Below are 23955 nucleotides of genomic sequence, written 5' to 3' on the forward strand. Positions count from 1 at the left end.
CCTAGATTCCTTTCTTTTTTCTCAGGCTCCTATCTCATATTCTGTCTCCATCTGCCACAATATAAACCCACATTCACTTCTCTGCGGTTCCTGACACTGGCTTTGCTTTTTTTTAGTATTCCTCTACATCTCATTCCCTCTTTCTCAGTTGATCCCTGCTACCCAGTACCTTCTGACTGAGTCACATCTTTGGAGGTAGCTGCCCAAATTCAGCTTTCTTGATATCAAAAGGGAAAATCTCCCCTGCATCTGATGAAGTTGATGAACTGTGACAGCCACCTTCTTCAAAGCATCTCTAGCAATGACAAGTCATCACCTGAAATATGATCATCAGGTGACAGAAGGAAGACATTGCACATTGGATACAGAATTTTATTTTTCCAGAACACTTTTCATTATTTTAAAACAAGGTTTGCTGTCAAATTAAAGCTGACGATCCTGGGACAGTAGAAAATGTTTCATTTTTCATGTGCACAAGATTTCTGGGCCAACAGTGTCACTAACACTTTTGTTATGGTTTTGCTTAATCTGAACACAGTCTGTATGATTGACATCTGTTAAGATGTTGTTTGATCTGAACAAAATGGGGAAAATGATGAAAATATGTAAGCCCTTGGTTTTTTCTTCATTTGGGGGTGAGGAGAAACAAAACAGACTAGCATGATAAGGATTGCCTTCAAAATGTGATACTGTGATAAAAAGATTAAACTGAGTAGATGGCAATAGAGGAGATTGAGAGCAGAGTGGGGCCAACTTGTATGGAGAACTGCCCAAAACTGGCTTAAGAGATGGAAACTAAGAGAAAAATATTGGAGAAAGATGAAGATAGTACATGGAATGAATTCTGTGTACATGAAAAAAACTAAAGACATTTCTGGGGAGCATCAAAATAAGCTAAAAGATAAACAGGAATGCAGATAGAAAGAAAAATAAAGAATGTGGGCAAATGGAAAATGGGGATGGAGAAGAGGAACAATAGAGATAGATTTGTAGGGGATCATCAGGAGAGGAACTGAGGTTTGTTGAAGCAGGAGGTCGATACAGAATATTGAAAGCAGAATTTGCTTGGCTGGATGATTTGTTTTTGGAGCAGGAGCTAAGTGCAAAGAAAGGGGACAACCGGGTGATGAGAATGACAGCCCAGAAAAGGAAAAGTGGTATCATTATGGACAGGACAGTTGCTGTCCCTAAGAAACATAGGTTTGGAGAGAACAGGCAGGTGCATGTGCTCACAGGGAAGCAGGCTTCCCTACAGGGCTGCAAGCTTGATCTTCTGCATTGTCAGGAAATTTTATAAAGCCTTTTGTCACAGTGCCGTTATTCCTCTGCTCTGGGCTCAGCTTGTAATAAAACTAGATTGCTATTTGCCATTTATGGGTTTAATTAAGAATCAGATCTATATGCCAAAGCTAACAGTTGCAGCTCTGCTAATCACTCATAAATATAATTAGGATTTCATATACTGGATTTTTTTTTCTGGTTTGGAGGTCTTTTTTGAATTTCGAGTAAAATGTTACGAACACATCAGACAGGTAAAATCTTACTGTGTTTTAAAAGTCAAAAGTACAAAAGTCAAGACTGTACAGCATAATTTGAATTTCTTATGAATTCATTAGAAAACAATTATTATCATGCCCTATTTTGTACATTTTCTGTCCATGCCTAAGTTACCCCAAGTTGAGGCTCAAATTGCAACAGCACATTAGAGGGGAGAGTGCTTCTGACTTCTGTAAGCAACGAGTAGAACACACATACACAATGAAAACAAAAGTCTCATATTTACTTAATATTTTGTTGTGTCCCTCCTTTGTGCCCTAGAGCTTTCCTGTTATAGTTGTGAAATCATTCAAAGTATTTTCTGCTGATACTTAGTTTTAGGTGTTCCCAGTTAGGTGTGCTGAGAACAAACTGTTGTAACAGAGCACTGTGGGAGCACAGTCTCAAATATTTGAAGCATAATACAAAAAGGAAGTTTAAAGCCCACTCTGTAATGTCTCAAACCAGTATTTGCATTTCCTAGACACTTCAGTTCTTAATCCTTTCAATTTTGAAATAGGAAATGAGATCTATATAAATGTCTCACTTTACAGGTATTCCAAAAGTCACCATTTGTGATGTATCTGAAGTAAACATTGAGTGCTGTAGAATTATCCACCAGGATGCTATTGTTTGTTTTTTCTTTGTATTGAACGTTTTTCAATGGAGACCTGATGTGGTGCAGTACAAACCACAGAACCATTTTGCATTGTGTGCACTGGCCATAAGGACGGAAGGAGGTGAAGAGCGATGACTCAGAAGAGGAAACTTAGTCTGGCATTTTCTAACTTTTGAGCTCCCAATTTGACAATTATACTTCTGTTTACTTCTCTGCAGTTTGACTGCAAAACTGAAAACTGTATTTTAGGTAACAAGACTTACTCTGAGGAGAGCATTTCCTGCCTGCCATGCATTTGAAGCATATTTTTTGAAATCATCATATGAAAGCCTGCCCAGTGATGTGACCACAGCTTCCTTTTCTGAACTGTGTGCATCTAGTCTAGTGACTTAATCTATCAGTAGCCCTGCCTTTGGAGAGGATTAGTGTGTCTCTACTCAGAATCTTTACAATTTGGTTTCACGCACTCTGATTTTCTCAGACTTAATTGTAAAAAGTTGTCACATAGCAGTGAGCTGTTATAATACTCTAAATCCCAAACATCACTTCACATGTGCTATTCCTTTAGTAGCAAATAAAAGCTATGAAAAAAAGGCTAATGGGACAAGTCACATGAAGGGGGCTTAAACAAGAGGGCCTCTGGATTGCTAATAGAGATGCTCACTAATTATCTTTACTGAGTGTGAATCAGCAAATTTAGAAAACCTTAGGTATATAAAACTTCTTTATTTGGTGAAATGAAAGCAGAGTGGTCATTGCTTTTAAAGTAATTATTATCAGACAGGCAGATTCATAACTGCTGCAAGCTCTCATATGAGCTTCCTGTGGTGGAGCTGACCCTGGGACAAGGTTATATGCCACCAAGGAGAGCTCCTGCACTGTCCCCCACCTCTTTCTTGGGTCCCAACTCAGTGTTAGTTGTCCTCCTCAAACCATGTGCTTCCAGCTACAATTGACAAAGAGTCAGGAATCTTCCAGAATTATGCAAGAAACTGCATCTGACTGGAGCCCTGAGCCTGCATCTCCATGGTCCAGTTCCCCAGACTGCAGTGATTTCTCATTATCTCTGTGTAGCTCTAGATCTGTCAAGTCTGTGTCACTCTAGTTTACATCAAACCTGTCATCGTTTTGTGGCCTCAGAGGGGCATTCAGCCTGTCCTGAGCGTTCCTGGGGATCATCAGCAGAACAACAGTGGTCCACACATCCCCCCTGTCCCCGAGGGAGGGCACATACAGCTCCTGCTGGTGTCAGCAGACATAGGTACAGAGGGTCCAGGGGTCACCCTGAGGGCACTCAATCCATCCTCCTCCCTGCCCCTCGTTGCTGTAACACCCAGCTTGCCTGGCAGCTCCTCTCTGAAGACATTTCTTCCTTTTGCCATTACTTTTTTCTAACAGGAACTCAAAAGCACTGCTTTTGCATAAATGAAGATAAGTAACTGTCACCCTAAATAGGGTCAGGGGAAAAACCAGAGGTGTGAGAGCCAATGTAGTCACGTATAAGATGCTGGAAACGAGTCATGGAAGAGGGATGGGAATGCACAGTAACTGCAGGACCTGGAATCACTGGGTGAGGAAGCATGCAGAGGAACAAAATTTAGTTCAGAACAGAGTTATCTCATTAAGGATGTTTCAGGAGACACAGCAATACTGAACAGTGAATGTAGCTCAGGAAGGGTATTTTCATGGCAGAGTGGTTTAATCTAGTGAGGAAAGGCATGTGAAAATAAATTTTGTGATGGCTGAGTATGCACTGTGGAGACGAAAAGTTAATATTTCTGACCAGAAATCTTGGAAAAATGCAGGACATTATTTCCTCTCCTTCCCATCACTGCACCACTGTCTCAAAATCACACAACTACTTCAGATCCATTCCTTTTACTGCCTTGTCAATGCATCTCCTTTTTTGTTTTTGTTTTGTTTTTTTTTTCCTTTTTTCCACTCACATTATATGTAAGAACATTTGAAAAGGTGGAAACCTGCATGGAAAGAAAGAGAGTAAACACAGATATACAGCTGTCTGAGTTAAGAAGATTGGTTGCTGAGGACATTTGTCATTAAGGTTTAATGAGGTTGCAGTCTGGCCTGCAGATGAGTGAGAAAGGTCCTGATGAGCTGCCTGAGGCCCCCAGATGTTCATCCTCTGTGACAGAGAAACTGGAGTCCTCTAAGCAGCTGTTAAGACCAAACTATCTTTTCCTGATGGTGTTTGTAAATTTGCAGTTTACAGATGGGTAGTGTAGGGTAAAAGTGGAACAGGAGGAAAAGTTGGTTCTATATTTCTTTCCCTTCTATTAGTTTCTCTGTCCCCCTATTCCTGTGGGTCACTAGCATGCCACATTAGAGGATTGACATGACACTGTCATCAAAACAATTTCTGAGACAATTAGCTGAAGCTCACTGAGTCTTTTCAGAATACACTGCATCCTTGCAGTCTACAGCAGTGGAGACTGTCAGTGGTTTTTCCTTCTCTGATGGCATTAGCAAAATGAGGGTTTGCAGACTTCTAAGATTCCTGAGCAAATCCATTGGCACTTTCTTCCTAGCTTAAACCACAGGCTCAAATGTCTGCTAATACAGAAGTCTCTAATTTTAATTTATCTATTCTTAAATCTTCCACACTTTTTCCTTTGCTTCAGCCTCCACAAAATAACCATAGGACTGGCCTTTATAGGATTATTGGGCAGATTTATGAAGCTTTCAGTGTTTATGTTTCTAACTGAAACAGAATAATTTCATTATTTTTCACTTGCTTCACCACTTCATTTGGCAACCTTCCTTGTTTGCTCTCTAAATCAAAAGTACAGACTGTAGGAACAGGGCTCTCGTTGACATGGATCAAAAAACTTCCTGGATAGTTCCCCTAATTGTCTTGATATTTTTTAAATGCTCATTTTTAATTTCAGTTTTTTATTTTTTTTTAGAACAAGCAGTTTCTATTAGGATTGCAGTTTTTCCCACACAACACTGCCAGTACTCCAGATGAATTTTTTTCCCCACATTTTCTGGATACATATTTTTATTTATGTCTGTGACCCTGTTGTCCTCGTGCTCAGGATTAATTGCAGAATTCAGAGCACTAATAAGGGAATAAATACAATGCAGATTTAATAATGCCATCTTCTTGGCTGAGGCCGTTTCATAATGCACTTCACAGATGCTACATATTGACAGAAATGCAGGCAATTTAAAGTGTCCAACTTCTTCTAGGGAAGAAAAATAATGGTTAACCACTCTGGTCTCAATCCCACAATATATTAACTATTTTAGTCATTTGAAACTATTTGCCCCAAATGTAGCACAAACAGGTAGAAGTACCATTTAGATGCTGGGGTTTTTTCCCTCTGAAGAATGAATTACGTTACAAGAGCATTTTACCACATGAAATTATATACAGATGTCACAATTAGACAGATGTGGATTTCACTTAAAACCCCTGTCTAATTGTGAGGCTGAAAAGGTAGGCTAAACTCTTAATTTATTCTCTTAATTCGCTTTTGTTTCAGCAATTTTTTGTAATAAGAGAGATCCTCCTTACCCAGTGGAAACAAGTTGTCCCAGCTTGAAAAAAGCACTCCTTGTTCAACCTGTATGATTTTCAGCTTTTATCAGCTGATTTTATTATAGGTACTGAAAATGGATTGAAACAAAAAGGCACTATTTACACAATGAATCTGTAAAAGGATGTCTGTTTTCCATCCCATAGCTCTTGCTTTGTGAAATTGCCACCTGTCAGATGGCTGGACATGCTCAATGAGATGAAATTTGGCAACAGTGGACATCACAGTTTTTGACAGATGAAGTTATTTCCATTTCATTATCTGCTCTGAGAGCCAGGGCTATCCAGTTTAGTCATTCTTTGTGCACACAAAGGAGGTGTTCTTGTGGGATCTCCTGGTAAACATACACACTAATAAAATCACATGCTCTTTGAGGTATGTTTCCAAGCTGAAAAACCCCTAGGAAGTATGCATGCCCCTCCTCCATTTCAGGATCAGAGTCTTAGGAGTAGAAGTGGCATAAATGCCTAACACAGGCTACACTATCTTTCTGTCTGCTGCATTAATGCAAACCTGGCAGTGTCTGACTCAAGCATTCATAGCTCCAGGTAAATCTCTCAGATTATGAAGTCTGATGAAATTTTGATTTTTTAGGGAAACTTCTGTCAGGATTGTAATATATTTAGGGTAAATATTTATAATTGGACATTTTGGATGCCTCTCTTTACTCCATTCATCTCTTCTAAAACAAGACTTTGGCCAATCTTCGCTTCAAAACTTCGGGGTTTTAAAGTCATCTTTGCCCAATTTGTAATGGAGTAAATCTCTGAAAGGGGAACACCATTTTTCAAAGGTTGGTTTTACAGTTGTTCATTGTGTCATTGTGTGTTCTCACAGAGAAAGTTGTAAGGGAATCATCTCAACTGTGAGTCAAATTCAGTCTGTTAAAGTAGTTGTTAAATATGTATATTTGTTAGAAATGGGGATAAGATGTTGTTTCCTTTACCCATCTCCCCTTTTTGGCCCTAGTCACCCTAAGTGTGAGCATGAAATAACAATTCAGTCATTTAACATTGTAATAGCCACTGGCTGATCACAAACAGAGACCTGCTTTCCAGGGGCAATCCTCAGCAGGAGATGAATGTCTTTACCAAATAGCTGACAATGAAAAGCTCCTGTAGATTCATTGCTACACCCCACTAAGACATTAGGATTTGATGAAATGAGGTCGGCTCTAGTGCTGCTGAGAGCCAGCTCTTACATCTCAGCAGCAGTGTTTACAGCCAGTGCTGCCTCAGGAAATGCTCCATCAGCACTAAGCATCCTTAGCTTGGACTCTATTGATTATTTTCCTTCTCTGTAACAGGCAGAGCTCAAAGGCATTGAGAATAGGCCCAGAAGAAGAGATGTAGCTCAAACACTGCCATGCAGTACTACATCGCCTCTGCCCTTCTGGGTATCAGGATGGTATAACAGGCACATCTTTGCGACTGACATATCACATACTGGTAAATTCATGTCAGTCTTCTTACTTTAGGCGCATGAGGGAAGTTTTCCTTTTTGGCTGCTTCCCTTATGCAGGCAGGAGAACAGTCTTAGGAGTAGAGTCACAGTATGGGCTTTCACCACCAGGATTCCTGACAGGCTTTGGTGTCTACTTCAGGATGGACTCAGGTCCAGTTACTCTTTGGTTTGCTGCCTGTCTTCAAGTTCATGTGTGATTGTTGCAAGCAGGAAACCTGGTGAAGGCTGAATGGACCATCAGTGTTCAGGGAAGCAGTTTATGCTCTCCCTGGTTTCCTCAGAGGTGGTACAGAAGTTGCTGTGGGCACCCTCCTGTGAAGGGCTTCAATCATCTCAATTCTTCTGCTGCCCTTCTGCAGATTGGTAGGTGCCTGGGTGAGTTTACAGGCTTCTAGGGGGAAAGCACTAGAATCTACTGGCAGAAGTGTTGTTCAAAACTGATAGCCCAGTACATGCCCTTATTGTTGGACCTGAACTTCTGCAGGCTGCCTCTTGCAATTTCCTCTCCTCAGGAAGTTCTCCAGCTGGAGACACTCACACCATCATAACATCCAGCCTTTTACCTTCCTGTGCTCTCTTGCCTTTTCTTAGTGCACCATCTTTCCCTAAACCACCCATTTCTGTCTTACCACATCCTTGTCTTTTGCATCCTTTCTTATTTAATTCACATCTTTTCTTTTATCTTCTTCCTTTATCTTTTATTTTTTCACATGTCATGCAATAAAGCCTCAGTGCTTGTCCCCAAAACAGATGATCATTCATCCTCAGAGAAAAAAAAAAAATCCATCAAAACTCCCCAAAACCCACACACATTTTCTGCATGTAAGTGACCTTGCCCTCCTGACTTTTCACATGCTTTCCCATTAACTAGAAGCAAACCCAGATTGTTTATTGCTGTGTCAGAGGTAGCGCTATGAGAACATTGCAACTAATGAATTTCTAATTTCCCTCAATTTCTGCACAGCAGCCTACAGGCTGAATTTTTGTTTCAATGTGCTGTGACCTGTAACATGGATTTTCTTGGAGTTTACTTATATCTGCAAGATGAAACGTGTTTATATATAAATTCCATACTGATATCACAATATTACTTTATATCTCTGAACTTGTCCTGTGACAAATCTGATTTTGGTAGCTGGTGTCATTTAATGCTGTGCAACTGACTTAAAATCCATGCCTAAGGAAAACAACCCCTTACAATCTAGTTTTAGTACTGTAGTACAGAAGAGTAAAAAAAAAAAAAAAAGGCAGTAACAGCAGATAAAACATACGTGGAGGGGGGAAATGGAAAGATGAGAGTCAAGACGAGGACAGCAGGAACAATTAGTGGCAATGTCAAAGATGGATAGGAGGTAATGATCAGTTTGTAATGCTTAGTCCTGTGTCAAACACAAATCCTTTACAGGCAACCAGGTGTTTCCTCATCCACAGCAGGAAGCAGCTACTGAAACTCGTTAGGAAATGACAGTGACTTATAGTAGCATCTGTAGGAGCAGAACAAAGAAAGGCTCTTGGCATGCGAACCCAGAGCGCAAAAGAACATCAGTAAATATTGTGCCTGTAGTACGGGCCAGGAAACAAATGCACCCACATCCCCACGACAGACTGATCAACCACTCACCCTGCTCCTGCCTCAGTGGCAGTGCCAGTGCCTGCACACTCGGCTCAGTCAGGAGTGCCAAGAGCCGCATAATTCTGGGATCTGCTGATGCCAGCTTGTGAGCATAAGCATTGTGGAGAGGCAGCCCTGAAAAAAGAGGTAGTTGGCTTGTTAGCCTATGTGAAATGATGTATGTGGAAGATAAAATTTTGGCAGGTATGGATTTGGGTTTGATTTCTGTTGTGCTACATGCAGTTTACACAGCTCTCAATCAAGTAGGATTTTTGTGACTTCTGTGGTAACGCAGATTAGGGAGCTGCTTCCGTTTTTTCCATTCTGGCCTTATAAATGGAGAAATGCATTTTCTCAGGACAGTGTGAGAGCAGAGAATGGTGCACATTTGTGTGGACACAGAGAAAGAAAGCAGAAGGGTATACTTTCTGGTTTATGGCAGAGGAGGTTTTGGCAGATGAAAAAGATCGTAATAAAATTTTGACCTTTTTGACTTACTTTTTAATTGACTTCTGCAGCAGAGCTAAACACATTCTGAACTGCCTCACCTCAGAGACCAAATAGTCATTTTCTTTTGTGGACAGAAAAGATTCAGGATTTAAGCCTGTCAAAGGTCTGGAAAAAATGGAGTTCTACTTTGCACAAGAAGAGGAAACCTGTTTTGTGCTAGTAGTTAAGTTCATAGAACAACATAATAGTGCAATAGATCTGCTGATATTTTTTGTATTAGATCCATATATCTGTGAGGGGTTTTATAGGCTTTTATAATCAGAAGCTGTTGGGCGCTTTCTTTTTTTTTCCAGCAGTCTAATTTAGGTCTATCAGAGGAGATTTTTCTGTTGGTTTTCTTTCCGGATAATGCATTCAGCTTCCACGTGCATCATGTTTGTGCGATGTCTATAAACATCTGATTGTATTTCCTAGTAATAAAAAAGGAACACATTAGTTAAGTACTATTGATAGCAATTTTAGGCTGTGCTAGGCACAGAGAATGACTAGAAACACTTGATGCTCACAGCTGTTTTTCATAGGTAGAAAACACTTCAAAAAATTAGGATTTAATAATCCAAAATATGTTCTTAAAGTAGTCAGCCCTTTTTGTTCCTGTAAACAAAGCCCACGCACCATTTTAAATATAGTTATTCCTTTAAAAATGGGACACTGATAATGAAAACACAAATTAAAAAATGACCGTTTTTAATGCCAAAACCCAATGTTTCTCAAATGGAAAGATGGCAGTTCCTTCTGAGTTGGAGTTTCCTGTCTGTGTTGCAACATGCAGTGCCTCTTTCTGTACACAAGTTTCTTCTTCTGGTCACATTCACAAATGTATCTAATCCCATGAAGGAGCCCCACTCAGGTACTGTTCTCCTGTGGTTCCACAGTGATATTTTAATAGAGAGCATGCTTCTGTTACACTGAAGTGTTCTACCACTCCTAGTGTTGCACAGTGTCACAGAAGCAGCATCAGAAAGGCTTGAGGATATTATTTTTCCTCTTTGTGTCTTTTGTAATGCAGAAATGTAATTTAGTTATCATCCTTGCTGCCCATCTTGTTCTTCTATTGTGTCTATCTATTGCTCCAATAAAGCTCATTGTCCTAATGGCCAATGATAAATTATCTTGTTCAGAGACTATCTGATTTCAATATCTGCAGGGTTTAGCTAATAATTTCATAAAATATGATTAATCTTCTACCAAAAAAATTGGTTTAATCTTGGGGTCAATTAAAAACTCTCATTAGTACGGTTATCCTTGGTTTTAAACTCAGTTGAGGATAGATTTTCTGTTAAAAAACCAAAAAAAACAAACAGAAGAAAAACAAAGACGAGGCCAGCTTCAGTATTCTGAGCTTAAATATGTATAGATCTATTCTTGCTCAGTGCATGTATTTCAGTCCTGGTCTGCAGCATCTTCAGGAATTTCTCTCATTAGTAATGGAACTCCAGATTTTTCCTGCTGTCAAACATTACCCAGTATTGCTTATGAAAGAAGATCTGGCTGGTTTTACATTTCATACAAACTTCTGGAGTAATGCTACACATGATATGGTATAAAAAGCAAAATACACACTGTCTGAAGGTACCCTATCATGTCAGGATTACTTAAGCTTTGCTATGTTACCTTATTCCATGAGGTTTAAAAAAAAATCTTCCAGGAATCAAAAAAGAAATATTTACTGTTGGGATGGAATGCAAAGCTTTTTTTTTTTCCTATGCCCTTCAAGTCTTATACTTTTCTACTACTTCTTGTGGACAATTTATGGTGCTTTGCTATCCCTTGGAGTAGAGATTTATTATTATTTCAAATCCTAGAAGATGCCTGTTTTCTTCTTACAGTATTGGCAGAAGTGTTACCTTGTGCAAAAAGCATAAGATAAACAGCATCTAATGAAACTAGTTTTTATTTACAGTTCAATTACTGTTGAAGTAAAGTGTTTCTCATCTTTCTTTCTGATAGTAATTAGGTCAGGAGAGTTAGAAGGGATATCCTTGTATTGTTCACTTATATAATGGTATCAGCCTAGTTTTTGCATAATTTCTCCATATATATATATATATATATATATATATATATGTATCGGTTATAGAATTCTTGGTTAAAATGAACTTACTCTACTCTTGTGAATGCATTCCACAAAATCCTATTTTCCAGTACCTAAGAATACATTCTATAGCATTAGTAAAGACCTTTTCTGTGTTTGTAGGTAGAACATAGCCCTCTTAATGCTGGTAGAGCATGGCATTGCATATAAATTACTTTCCTTTTTTGTAAAACAGGTTTGTTTTCAGTGTACCCATTTAAGATTTGCTGCCTCTCATCTAAAGAGATGTGTTTGGTTCATAACAAGAGAGCTGCTTGTGATTAAGCATTTAAAGTATTACCATTTATTTCTTCGTTTTAAGTATGCAGATGGTGTCCCCCCTCTTGCTCTCCCCCTGCCTTTTTTTGCCCTTCAACTTTCTTCATTTCTAGGGTATGGAATTCCTTTGCTGTATTGCAGCCTTGTTTTTTTTTTTTTTTTTGTAATATAAAGCTACTGATATATTTAATATTTAATATCTCCTAGGAGGTAGATGTTGAAATATTTTCCTAGACCTATTCTAGTTCTAGTCTAAGATTTGGAGGAAGAAAGGGTGCCTTGTTTATTACTGTTGTTATAGGAGAGCTGCTTGTTCTCTTCTATTTGAGGTCAGACTAACAGGTGCCTTGAAAACCCTTCTTTTCCTACAAAATCTGTTTGACAAGTTGTGTTTCCAACTGCAGATCTTAAGTTTTGCCTTGGTTAAATCTCTCCCTTTTCTAATTAAGAAAATGTGTTCTTTTTATGATTGCCACAAAGTTCTGTCATCTAGTTCCCAAGGACTTTACTTTTTGCCCTGTGCCTCTGTGTTTCTCACAACTAGAAAATGGAGAAGGTCTGTACCTGTGTGGCATTGTCACTGCTTTTTGCCACCCTCTGTGGTACCTGCAGGGCCTCCCTTCTGCTCACTCAATTCATCCACTTCCAAAACCATCCGAAATCATCTTGGCAACAGAGAGAGTTTCTTCAAAGAATGTTTCAGATGACCTCAAAAATAGGACACAGGGCAATGGAGGGGGTTAAAACAGACAAATAAGTGTTCTCTACCCTTCTGATTTGGAAGGAAAGTTCACTCCTCATTCCAGATGGAGCCGTTTAATTCTGGGAGCAGGACTTAGAAACCAGGATGCACTAGTGAGATGCCAAAGAATTTAGTATCACCCGGAATAGTCTGTCCACCTTGTCATTAACTATCATCACCTCTTCTCTAATATCAGATACTGTGGAAGGACATCGGGAGGTTAACATCAGAAACTCTCTCTTGTTATACTGATCTTTTTAAATTATCCATTCCTTTACAAAACTGGGCAACAAATAGAACTCAGCTTTAGGAGGGGTCAGCAACTGCTTAGTCGGAGTGCAGACACTTTAATGAACTTATAAAAAAAGTAGGTTGTAGGGTAGGAATTGATTTTTTGCACTCAAACTAAATGACCTGGGAGGCAGAAGAAACAAGTAAGTGATGACTTTTTGGTATTTGAGATCCTTAATTAGGCATATACTAACAGTTAGTAGGTGGCTCCTCTGGATGGGATGTGAGGCACCTCAACCTATTAACTCTGTAAATGAATGTTTAAAGGACATTAAAGGAGTTTTGCTGGTGTTTTTCTTTCAACTGTTATCCAAATGAGCAAAGCAGGTTGAAGAATGTGTGAAGTGATTAATTACACTAATTAAAAACACTTTATTTACACTTACTCTATAATTTATCATTACTACTTTTGTCAGTTGATCGAAGGTGAGTGAAGTGTTGTTTATAATTGGTATGGGAGCTAATTAAATGGTCGTTCAAGCACGTTTTGGTCTATTTCCTTTGTCAATTAGAACTGGCATCGTAATAGATGACTGACCAAATGGAGATGTATAGCACAATAGTAGTGCTACACTTTGCTACTTACTGGGAGAAGCAAATGGGAAGCCAACTGACTTTAAATCTCAAGAAGAAAAAACCTTCTCCTTTCACTTGCCTGCTATTTTTGTTTGTAACTTCATATGAAAAACTCAGGTAACACGCATGCAATTGCTTCACAGAGGGTGACTAGGTAGATGTTTCTGTTGTTTGTACTGTAATTATTTTAGCCAATTCAGAGGTAATTATTGCATAGATTTTGAATACTGAATTAATCATACCATTATTTTGCAATAATATAGTGCTGTATGTAACTTGTCATTATCTGATATTTATTTTATAATGGAAAAAGTGCCAGATAACGTATTATTGAATACTTGTTCTACACTAAATTCTGCTCTGTAGTGTAATATATTAATCCTGTTTCATAAATCAGCCTTTTTATTTGTTTTGTTTGTTTGTTTTAAGGATTGACCATACTATTGCAACAGTATTATCTTGAATTGTTAGATGCTGTGAAGCTAAAGTGTTTGAAGTATTCCCTAAGATACTGTGGTCTAAGGATTAGGAAATGGGAGCAACTTTTCAGATGTTTGACAGGCAGACAGTAGGGATAGATTGTCATTGATATCCCCAAGAGAGCAATTTCTGTTGTTTCTTTTTAGGAGTTCCTCCTTTACAAGAAACTCCCATTTATATGAGTATTTAGCTTTGTGACACAGCAATGGTGCTACAATGTGACAGAAAAACTGTAAAGATTTTTGAGTGTGTAATAGAGTTAATCCACACCCCTGCAACCTTAACTTGCTCTCCTGTAGTTTAAATATGTATCACAAGTACTGATTGTACTTAAATCTTATTAGACTTTCCCTTGGGAAGCTGTCCTTAGGAAAAAAGGGGTCCTGCTAGGCTGGACACACTTTAGGAAAGAAATCTTAATGGCACAGGAGTAGGCCATCCTTACATGCCATAAGATGAGCTGATGGGGAAGAAGACTGGCCTGGCTGAAGAGGGAGCTTTTGCTGGAACTTAGATGGAAAAGAAGAGTTTATGACCTTTGGAAGAAGGGGTAGGCAACTCAGACTACAAAGATGTCATTTGGTCATGCAGAGAGAAAATGAGAAAGGCAAAAGCTCACTAGAACTCAATCTGTTAACCGCTGTGAAAGATAATAAAATGTGTTTATATAAATACATTAACAACAAAAGGAGGGCCAAGGAAAATCTCCATCCATTATTGGATTTGGGCAGGAGGGAGAACATTGCCAATGCCATTATTGGATTTGGGCAGGAGGGGGAACAAGGCTGAGGTATTTAATGTCTTCTTTGCCTGAGTCTTTATCAGAAAGACCAGTTATCCTCAGAACAGCCAGACCCCTGAGCTGGTAGACAGGCATGGAGAGCAGAACAGACTTCCTGCAGTGCAGGAGGAAGTTGTGAGTGACGTGTTGTGGCACTTGGACACTCACAAGTCTGTATGGGGCAGGATGGGATTCACAGAGGGTGCTGAGGGAGTTGGCAGAGCTCCCCAAGTCGCTCTCTATCATTTACCATCAGTTACCATGATGGTTGACCAGGGAGGTCCCAGACAACAGGAGGTTGGCAGATGTGATGCCTGTCTACAAGAAGTGTTGGAAGGAGGAACTACATGGCTGTCAGCTCAACCTTGGTGCTGGGGAAAACTATGGAACAGATTATCATGAGTGTGATCAAATGGCACATACTGGACAATCAGGGGATCAGGCCCAGTCAGGATCAGGTTTAGGAAAGGCAAGTCCTCTTCACCAACCTGATCTCCTTCTATGACCAGGTGACCTGCCTTGATTATGAGGGAAAGACTGTGGATTTAATCTACCTGGACTTCAGAAAAGCTTTTGCCCACAGCATTCTCCTGGGAAAACTGGAGACCCTAAGAGTGGTGGTGAATGGTGCTGCATCCACTTGGTGGCCTGTCAGTTGTGGCCAGGATTGGAGCCAGTCCTATTTAATACCTTTATCAACAATCTGGACCAGGGGATGGAGTGCACCCTCAGCAAGTTCTTGGTTAACAACAAGTTGGGCAGGAGTGTTGATCTGTTAGAGGGTAGGCAGGCTTTGCAGAGGGATCTGGGCAGGCAGGATCAATGGGCCAAGGCCAGCTCCACAAGGTTCAACAAGGTGAAGTGCCAGGTCCTGCACTTTGGCCACAACAGCCTCATGCAGCTCCACAACATGGGGGAAGAGTGGCTGGAAAGCTGCCAGTGGGAAAGGACATGGCAGGGCTGGTAGACAACTGGCTGAGCATGATCTAGGAGTGTGTCCAGGTGGCCAATGTCATCCTGGCCTGGACCAGCAATAGTGTGGCCAGCAGGAGCAGGGCAGTGATCATCATCCTGTACTCAGCACTGCTGAGGCCACACCTCAAATCCTGTGTCCAGCTTTGGATCTCTCAATGCAAGAAGGACATTGAGGTGCTGGAGCATGTCCAGAGAAGGGCAGCAGAGCTGGTGAAGGGTCTGGAGCAGCTGAGGGAGCTGGGGTTGTTTAGCCTGGAGGAAGAGAGGCTCAGGGGAGACCTTATTGCTCTCTCCAACTGCCAGAGAGGAGACTGTAGCTAGGCGGAGGTCAGTCCCTTTTCCCAGGCAACCACCAACAGGACAAGAGGAAATGGTCTCAAGCTGCACCAGGTGAGGTTCAGGTTGGACATCAGGAAGAATTTTTTTCACTGAAGGGGTGGTTAAGCACTGGAAGGAGCTTCTCAGGGAGGTGGTGGAGTCACGATCCCTGGAAGTTTTCAAGGAATGACTGAAAGTGGCGTTTAGTGCTGTGGTTTAGTTGATAAAGTGGTGTTCAGTCAAAGGTTGGACTCTATGATCCTGGAGTCTTTTTCAACCTTAGCAATTCTATGATTCCATCATGTGTTTGTTTTTAAAACCTTGCTCGTGATCTGGTAGTATTAGAAATATTACAAATTTAATAGGATGAGCTTCATTGCCCCCTATCTCTAATCAGTGTTAATGTACTGAATAAATCTCTCAGAACTTAGAAAATTGCTTATCTTCTGACACTGGTAAGCTCCTTGGAGCCCAAGTTCCTACTGGCTTTCTTATATGAGATACTCTTCTGCTTATGACCACCATGGGGTATGATTCAGGTGAGCTCTGCTACTTATGTGGTCACTAGACAAGTTCTTACCCTACAGTGAAAGGGAAGAAAACATTTAATGACTCACCAGCTCTGACTCCCAAACAAGATTCCTGTCTTTTCAACAACTGTTGGTGCTGATGCCTATTTTTTGTAATCTCTCAATGAAGCTTCAGTCAGCATTAATGACTTTTCATTGAATCAAAATTCAATGTGTTGATGCACTTTGGTCTTTGTTGGTTTGGGTTTGATTTGGTTATTTTTTAGCTGGAACAGTATAAGCAGGTACTGGGAAGTATCTTAGTATTTTGTTTTTCTGCTATTTAAAATAGCTTTGCTTGCAAACACTTGCCATTCGAGAATAATTTATTTAAAACATAAATTAAAAATTTAATTTTAAGGTTGTGATTTTGTTTCTTTGGTTTGATTTCTGCTTTTTTTACCCTGAATGATGTAAGAAGGAAGAGGACATGGTCTGAAGAGAGCAGAAATGACAGGCAAGATATTTTATTTTCAAAGAAAATATTGCTCTTGAAAATTAAAAAGACAAATGTTTTCATAATTTCATTTTTTTTCTTCACTTTTGACCCAGTCATGAATTATAATAGTAGCCTGGATTCTTTGCATCACTTGCTTCCCCTAATCAACTCCTACTGTGAGGTCCTTGAATTAATAATAGTCTCATCATTTAAGACCACTCACTTCCTTAGTTTGGTTTTTAAATAGCTCCACTGCACCTTATTGCAGCATTGTGCATGGTATTTTTACAAGGAAAAGCAGTGACCCCTGCAGGAATCCTGCCAGTGCAGATCCCTGTCCCTCCCAGGCCAGGGGGCACAGCTCAGCCCCAGCTGCACCATGGAGCTCATCCTGCAGCCGTGGCCTCCTGCTTCCCCCAGCTGCCCGTGGCAGAAGCACGAGCTGCTGTGGAAGCTCCCTCTGCTGTGGTTTGTCTGGAGCCTGGAGCTCACCAGGTTACACTGATGGCCAATGCAGAGTTCTCAGTGCCCAGAACCAGGCTGGTCAGTGCACTGTCAGACTGCTTTGGCAAATGCAGTGTGGCAGGAAGATGGCAAATATGGGCTTCACTGCTGCTCTCTTTAGTAAGTGAGCACTGCCTCTGCTCCTCTTCCCCATTTGGCTTGAGGTGTGCAAAGTACACTCAGGTCCTCCACATCTCTTAAACTAGTAAGTTTTGAAATACAAAAAATAGTAGCCTTATAATAACCATCATAACTGGCAGCAAGAGGGGTGGGTAATATAAACTAAGGGAAAGGGCTTCACACAAAGCCCCCTCTCCTCACTGCCTGAATGGGAGAGTCATTTTCCTCTAACCCTGTCAGTGCCTGCCAGCACCTGGACTTCTAAAACACAGAAGAAATTCCTGTTTCCCTTCTCTAATCCTAGAAAAGTCCTCTGTTCTCCATCACCTCTGAAGTTTCTTTGTGGGTTGGCTCCCTGATGTAAGCATATCCTCCATCTACATCTGTTCTCTTCTTGCCTGGTCTTCTCTGTGCTCCAGCAGCTTTCCCCCACTTAACTGCACTTTGTGCCCCAAGCAAGACACCACCTTCTCACTCTCCTTCCAGCTCCTTTCTGAGCTGGGTTACAGAGGCCAAGGTGAGAAACCTAGGGAGGCTTGCACACTGCTCTGCTCAAGGATAAGAGGAAGAGGAAGGTATTGTCTGCAGTATTGTGACGGTGTTCACAGGGGTTTTCAGGTGAGGGATGAGATGAGAATGTTGACTCTGTGTTTCAGAAGGCTTGATTTATTATTTTATGATATACATTACATCAAAACTACACTAAAAAGAATAGAAGGAAAAGTTTCATCTCAGAAGGCTAGCTAAGGTAAGAATAGAAAGGAATGAATAATAAAGGTTTGTGTCTCGGACAGAGAGTCCAAGCTAACTGGGCCATTAATTATAAACATCCAAGATGGGCCAATCACACATGCACCTGTTGCCTTCCACAGCAGCAGATAACCACTGTTTACATTTTGTTCCTGAAGCCTCTCAGCTTCTCGGGAAGAAAAATCCTAAGAAAAGATTTTTAATGAAAAGATGTCTGCGACACAGTATCTGTCCCCCAAACTGGAGACAAGTTAAAGAGTTGATTGCTCTAACCTGCTCCATCATTTGAAGTCAGTCCACAGAGGTGTCTCTTGCAGTATGATGGCTCTGACTCAGTTTCCTGAATTTTCACTCTTACCTCTACCATTTTAATAAAGGAGGAGAGTGGCACAAACTGAATCAGTGAAAAATTGGTACTATTAACCCTGAATAATCCAACATCAATATTCTTTCACAAGGAATTTTTCTTTTATTTATTGTGGTGGTGAAAACATGAGGGAAAACAGGTATTTATGTCTTCCCCATAGACTCAAATGGAAACCAAACAGTACAAAATTTTAAAGCAATACCACAGATCATTGATATCTGCTACACCAAATCTTATGAAGTCTGAAGTGTTTGTTTTAAATTGAACAATTGCAGTAATTATGTCTCATTAAGGGAACTAGTAAGACTGAATTGTGCTAGCAGTTAACTAGTGATTTCCAGTGCATAGCTGAAAATTGAGAATTTCCAGCTGCCTTAACTCTTCTGAAAGCAAATGAAAAACAGTTGGATGAACAGAGTTTAAATTCTTGCCTGGAAGAAATGATAGATTATTGTCAAGAGCCATCAGTGTACAGGACACAAACAAACTTCTCTTCTGAGTGAACTGCAGGCTCTTTAGAAGATTTGGTTTTACCTTCAGATTAACATCTCAAGAATGTTAATGAGAAAAGCAATGCATCTTTTCCTTATCAGACAAGGCGGGACGGCTTGCAGTCCCTAAAAAACAAACTTGTGTTTTCTCATGGTCACTTTAATTGGTCTCAAATGTATCTTCTAGTTTGTATGCTTGATTTAGGGCTTTGCTATTTACAGGTGAGCAACCACTACTCTATTTTACACTTGCTTGGGCTTATTTAAAATTCTAGGCTTATTTAAAATATATATCTGTCTCTCTGAAATTACTTTGTAATTATTGAAATGTATGTTCATTTTAATTGTTCATTACTGCTTGTTAAGGTAAAAAATACAAACTGCTAAATAAAACCAGTATTTTAGTGAACTTCAAACTATGTGTGCCAAACTTTTTACATTCTTTTTTTAAGAGGTTGGATAAGTTTCTTTAAGTGCATGGAAGTGTTTAAACTAAATGGTGCAGGGAACCCATGTATGTGTTTCTAGCTGGCAATGTAAATCCCCTAGTGAGCCACAGTAATATGAAAGCAGCACTTGAAAGCCAGATGCAATGAAAATTTAAACATATTGCATTCATAGCATGTGATAGTTTAATCATTATTTAAGCTTTAGAAATGTCACAGCATAATTACTTTCAGAATGAGTACAAACACTTTCATGCACAAAAATTCTTTCTTTTTGCAACGTTTGCTTCTCATGGGAAACTTATGCCTTTGTGAAATTTCTGAACTTGATCTTGTTCATCACTTGATCACAGAAAAATTATCAGTGAAAATTCAAAATCCATAAGATTCAAATAAACCCTACAGATCTTTTTAGAACTAAGCATGTATTTTCTTTATGCTCTTAAAATTAAAAAAAAAAAACAAAAAACAAAAAAAAACTGTGAAAGTATTTCTTTCATTATAGAAGAAATTTTGCAACAAAACCAGTTAAATGGAAAACGCTAAATAAACCCTATTTGCAGAGCTGGGGAATGGAAAGTACCAAAGGCTGGATTTATAAGCACCCATAGAGGATTAAATTCAGCTCTCCTGTGGATGTGATACATTTTTACTGGCCTCACAGCATATACAGGGCTCTACCTCCTGTACTTGTAAGGAAAATCCAGGGACCAGAACTTACGTTCTAAATTTGTCCTGTATCTCGAATGTTCTGATGAATGCCATTGATTTTGCAGTATAAATTGTGTTGATGTGTAAAATAGTGTCAAAATCCCAGTCTGCATTTAGATGGGAGCACTTCCTCTTTACATAGCCTACTACGATTTGTTTATAATACGAGCAGTCTAGGTTGGATTTGGAAAATAGCAGTTCTAATGGTTCTGCCATTTCTGAGAAATGGGCTAGAGGAAAAAATACTCTCTGTGCAATTCGGGGGTGGGGTTGTTTGCACGTTTGCTAAGTGGAAATCTTTTTGGAACAGCTTTACATCCTCATAGCAAAGATTTAAAGGTCATAAAAACTGCCTTTGTATCAGGAATGTACTGGATGTTATTTCTGGTAAATTCATTGGAATTTTTCCATTGTGAGTCTGTTTAAAACTGAACTTACCACATGTTCTGTAGGAGCAAAATCACTGTAATCATTTCACATCTCTTAAGGCTTGTGTCACCTTCTGTGCTCTCATGAGCTTGTTAGTGCTAACCAAAGGATGAACCTGTCAGCCCTGTGGAGCCACTGAGTGTGCTACACATGACAGCTGTTGGGTTGAAGGTAACCTGTGCAATGGCCAAGGTATAACCCTTTTTCCTCCTCTTGTATTTCACTTCCTGGGCCCAGACACTGAAAGAGACTAATATCAGTGAAGACAGAGAGAGGATTAAGTGTGTATTCTTTAATGTAGCTCTCTGTGTATAGAATGACAGAATGGCTTGGGTCAGAAAGGATCTTTAGGCTCATCTAGTTCCGACCCCACAGCTGTGGATCGGGACATCTCCATCTGGACCGGGCTGATCAGGGCTCCATCCCACCTGGCCTTAACCACTAACAGAGATGAGTTATCCACATCTTCTCTGGACAACTTGTGCCATAGCCTCACACCAGAGGGAAGATTTTCTTCCTAACAGCTAATTTAAAGCTACTCTGTCAATGTGAAGCCATTGTGCTGCTACTACATGCCCTTATAAAGAGTGTCTCTCCATCTTTCTTGTAGGTTCCCTTCAGGTGGTGGAAGCCCACAGTTAGATCACCCTAAAGCCTTTGCTTTTCCAGACTGAACAATCCCAATTCTCTTAGCTTTTCATCATAGGAGAGGTGCTCCATTTAACTTAGCGGTCCTCCTCTGGACTTGCTCCAACAGATGTTCTTCCTGTGCTGAGATCTCAGATCTGGATGCAGCACTGCAGTGGGGTCTCACCAGAGCAGAGCAGAGGGGCAGAATCCCCTCCCTCCCCTGCTCCCCACACTGCTTTGGATGCAGCCCAGGACACATTTGGTTCTCTGGGCTGGGAGTGCCCATGGCTGGGTCATGTCCAGCCATTCCAGCACCCCCAAGTCCTGGGCAGGGCTGCTCTGGATCTGTTCATCCTCCAGCCTGGGTTCATACCAGGATTTACCCTGATCCAGGAGCAGCACCTTGCTCTTGGTCTTGTTAAACATCATGAGATTCCCATGCACCCACTTTTCAAGCTTGTCCAGGTCCCTCTGAATGCCATCCCATCCTTCAGGTGTGGCAACTCCACCACTCAGCTTGGTGTCATCTTCAAATTTACTGCAGGTGCACTTGATTCCTGTGTGGAAAAATTGGGAAATTTGTTATGTGCATGTGGTAAGCTAAATCACTTGTAGGTGAACCTAATGAAGATTAGGACATGTTTTAGTTTCACAGAGCTACTAAATAACTGTGGAAAATGTTCATGGTCCTGACATGCCCTTCAGTCTGGCAGCCCCAGTTCAGGCTCGCTGCCTGTACTTGGCTCTCCTGCTATGCAGTGCTGTGGTGGGGAAGATAAGATAGCTGAAAAATAGTTATCAAAGATTCACTAGATCAGGGTGTGTCGTGCATGATGAGAAGAGCAATTAATATTTTAAAGGCTGCCATCCATCCCTACAGGCACCAAAGTATTACATCACTGTGTACAGGACAGTGGCAGGAATCAATAGATCTAATGTGCTGGGGGCTCAGGGAGGGACAAGTTAGCATTTCCCAGGCAGAATGACTGGATATAATTAAGAGAAATAAACAAGGCTTATCCTTAGGGGGAAAAACCCTCATCAGCTATTCTGAGTTGAAAAGCAGTTCTCTACCAAATAGTATGGTTGGATTTGTTCAGGCATAGAATTTCTTCACCAGTCAAAATGATATATTTCTTACAAAGAAAGCAATGTGGTCTGTTGTTTGAACATGATGACTGAGTGGTAAGAAAACAAAGTAATGCATGTATTTTAATTACTGAAAAGTCAAATTCTGAAAATCTGAAGCCAGATACATCTGATAATTTCAAGACTCACTTGACAGATGATGCAGGTATGCTCTTTCACTGAGGCTTTCTGACTGCTCTCACATCCTGTCCCCACAGGGCCCAGCCTCCTCTCCCAGAGTGCACTCCAGCTCAATTCCAAACCTGAAGGATCCTTCCAGTACTCAGCCAGCTACCACAGCAACCAGACCCTTGCCCTGGGTGAAACAGCTTCTGCCCAGCTCCCGTCCCGCAGCAGTCAGGCCAGAGGTGCCATCCAGAGTTACAGCCAGGTATGTGTCCTAAGCAACTGTGGTCTCTCACTCCTGATATTGTGTGGAGTAGCTCCCAGGAAAGAGCTGTTTGCTGCTTCCCACACCTGAATTTCTGCCTTTACTTTCTGTCTTGTTCCACACACCTGCAGCAGGGTGGAGTTACCATCTTGATTTTTGTAAATCTCCGGTGGGTTGACTTGCATAGTGATAAAGTAATCCTGATTAACAAGGAGATCTGCATACCAGATTAACTTACTTGCTTGCATATATATATTTTGGTAATAGCATGTTCAAGCATTTAGTTTTCAAAGCAAATTTCTGTGCCTGTGCTGATTATGAGTCCATCCTAAAGTCTAGGACCTGCCAGCATTGCCATATTACTGAAAGCAGTAAATGCCAGGAAACAAACAAAGCCAGGCTGACACCAGATGTGAAACCTGCCTGGGATACCATGCATCACATGGTGCTATGGCCTCATCTCAAGTGTAGGAAACAGTTTTTTCACTACATATTTTAGGACTGTTGCCTTTACTTTTGAAACATTTTGAAAGATTGTCTCAGATACATATAAAACTTTGTAAATCCCTCTACCTGTCTAAACCATCTCTCTGGCTCGGACATGTAACCCTCTCACCTTTTGTGCTTTTCACTGTGACATCAAAGCCTCTCAGGAGAAAGTTAAGCTTCACTTTACACAAGATGTGTTCATGCTTCTGTACCTAAGCAAAGTCTAACTGGGTTGTGTCGGTCAGCACTGGTTATTTTCTCTGTTTAGATGCTAACCATCCTAGCAAAGCAGATCATCTCAGTGTGATACCAGGACATTTTGCAGTTCAGGATTCTGTAGAAGAGAGTAGTTATTTGAATTTCAAAGCCTAAAATTGCTAAGAGATTTCAAGTATTAGAGTCATTGCACAGTTTGTGAGATGCTGAGAGACATACAATATTCTATTCTCTCAATTTTCTCAGAAAAGCTCCCTGTTCTCTAAGACTGAAAAATGAAATAAAACACAGTTAAATTAAATTTCAAATTGTGTAGGTAAGAACAGAGTCCAAATATTAACCCAGCACTGGCCATCAGTGAATCATGTCCCCAAGTGCCACATCTGCATTTCTTCTAAATACCCTCAGAGATGGTGACTTGACAACCCTTTCAGTGAAAAAAATTCTTCCTGATGTCC

General features: G+C 40.4%; 1 protein-coding gene across 7 annotated transcripts in view; it reads left to right on the forward strand.

The window, feature by feature from the left end:
* The window catches only part of CTNND2 (catenin delta 2), a 637583-nt gene that overhangs the window by 337946 nt on the left and 275682 nt on the right, over positions 1-23955 (forward strand). For all 7 annotated transcript variants that reach the window (XM_071454189.1, XM_071454171.1, XM_071454196.1 and 4 more), the window contains one exon: positions 22620-22792. In XM_071454189.1, coding sequence (XP_071310290.1) covers positions 22620-22792 — 173 coding nt within the window. The remainder of the gene's footprint in view (positions 1-22619; positions 22793-23955) is intronic.

The sequence above is a fragment of the Agelaius tricolor genome, unplaced genomic scaffold (assembly GCF_023055355.1).
Source record: "Agelaius tricolor isolate 1412-34295 unplaced genomic scaffold, bAgeTri1.0.p SCAF_2, whole genome shotgun sequence".
Taxonomy (NCBI): domain Eukaryota; kingdom Metazoa; phylum Chordata; class Aves; order Passeriformes; family Icteridae; genus Agelaius; species Agelaius tricolor.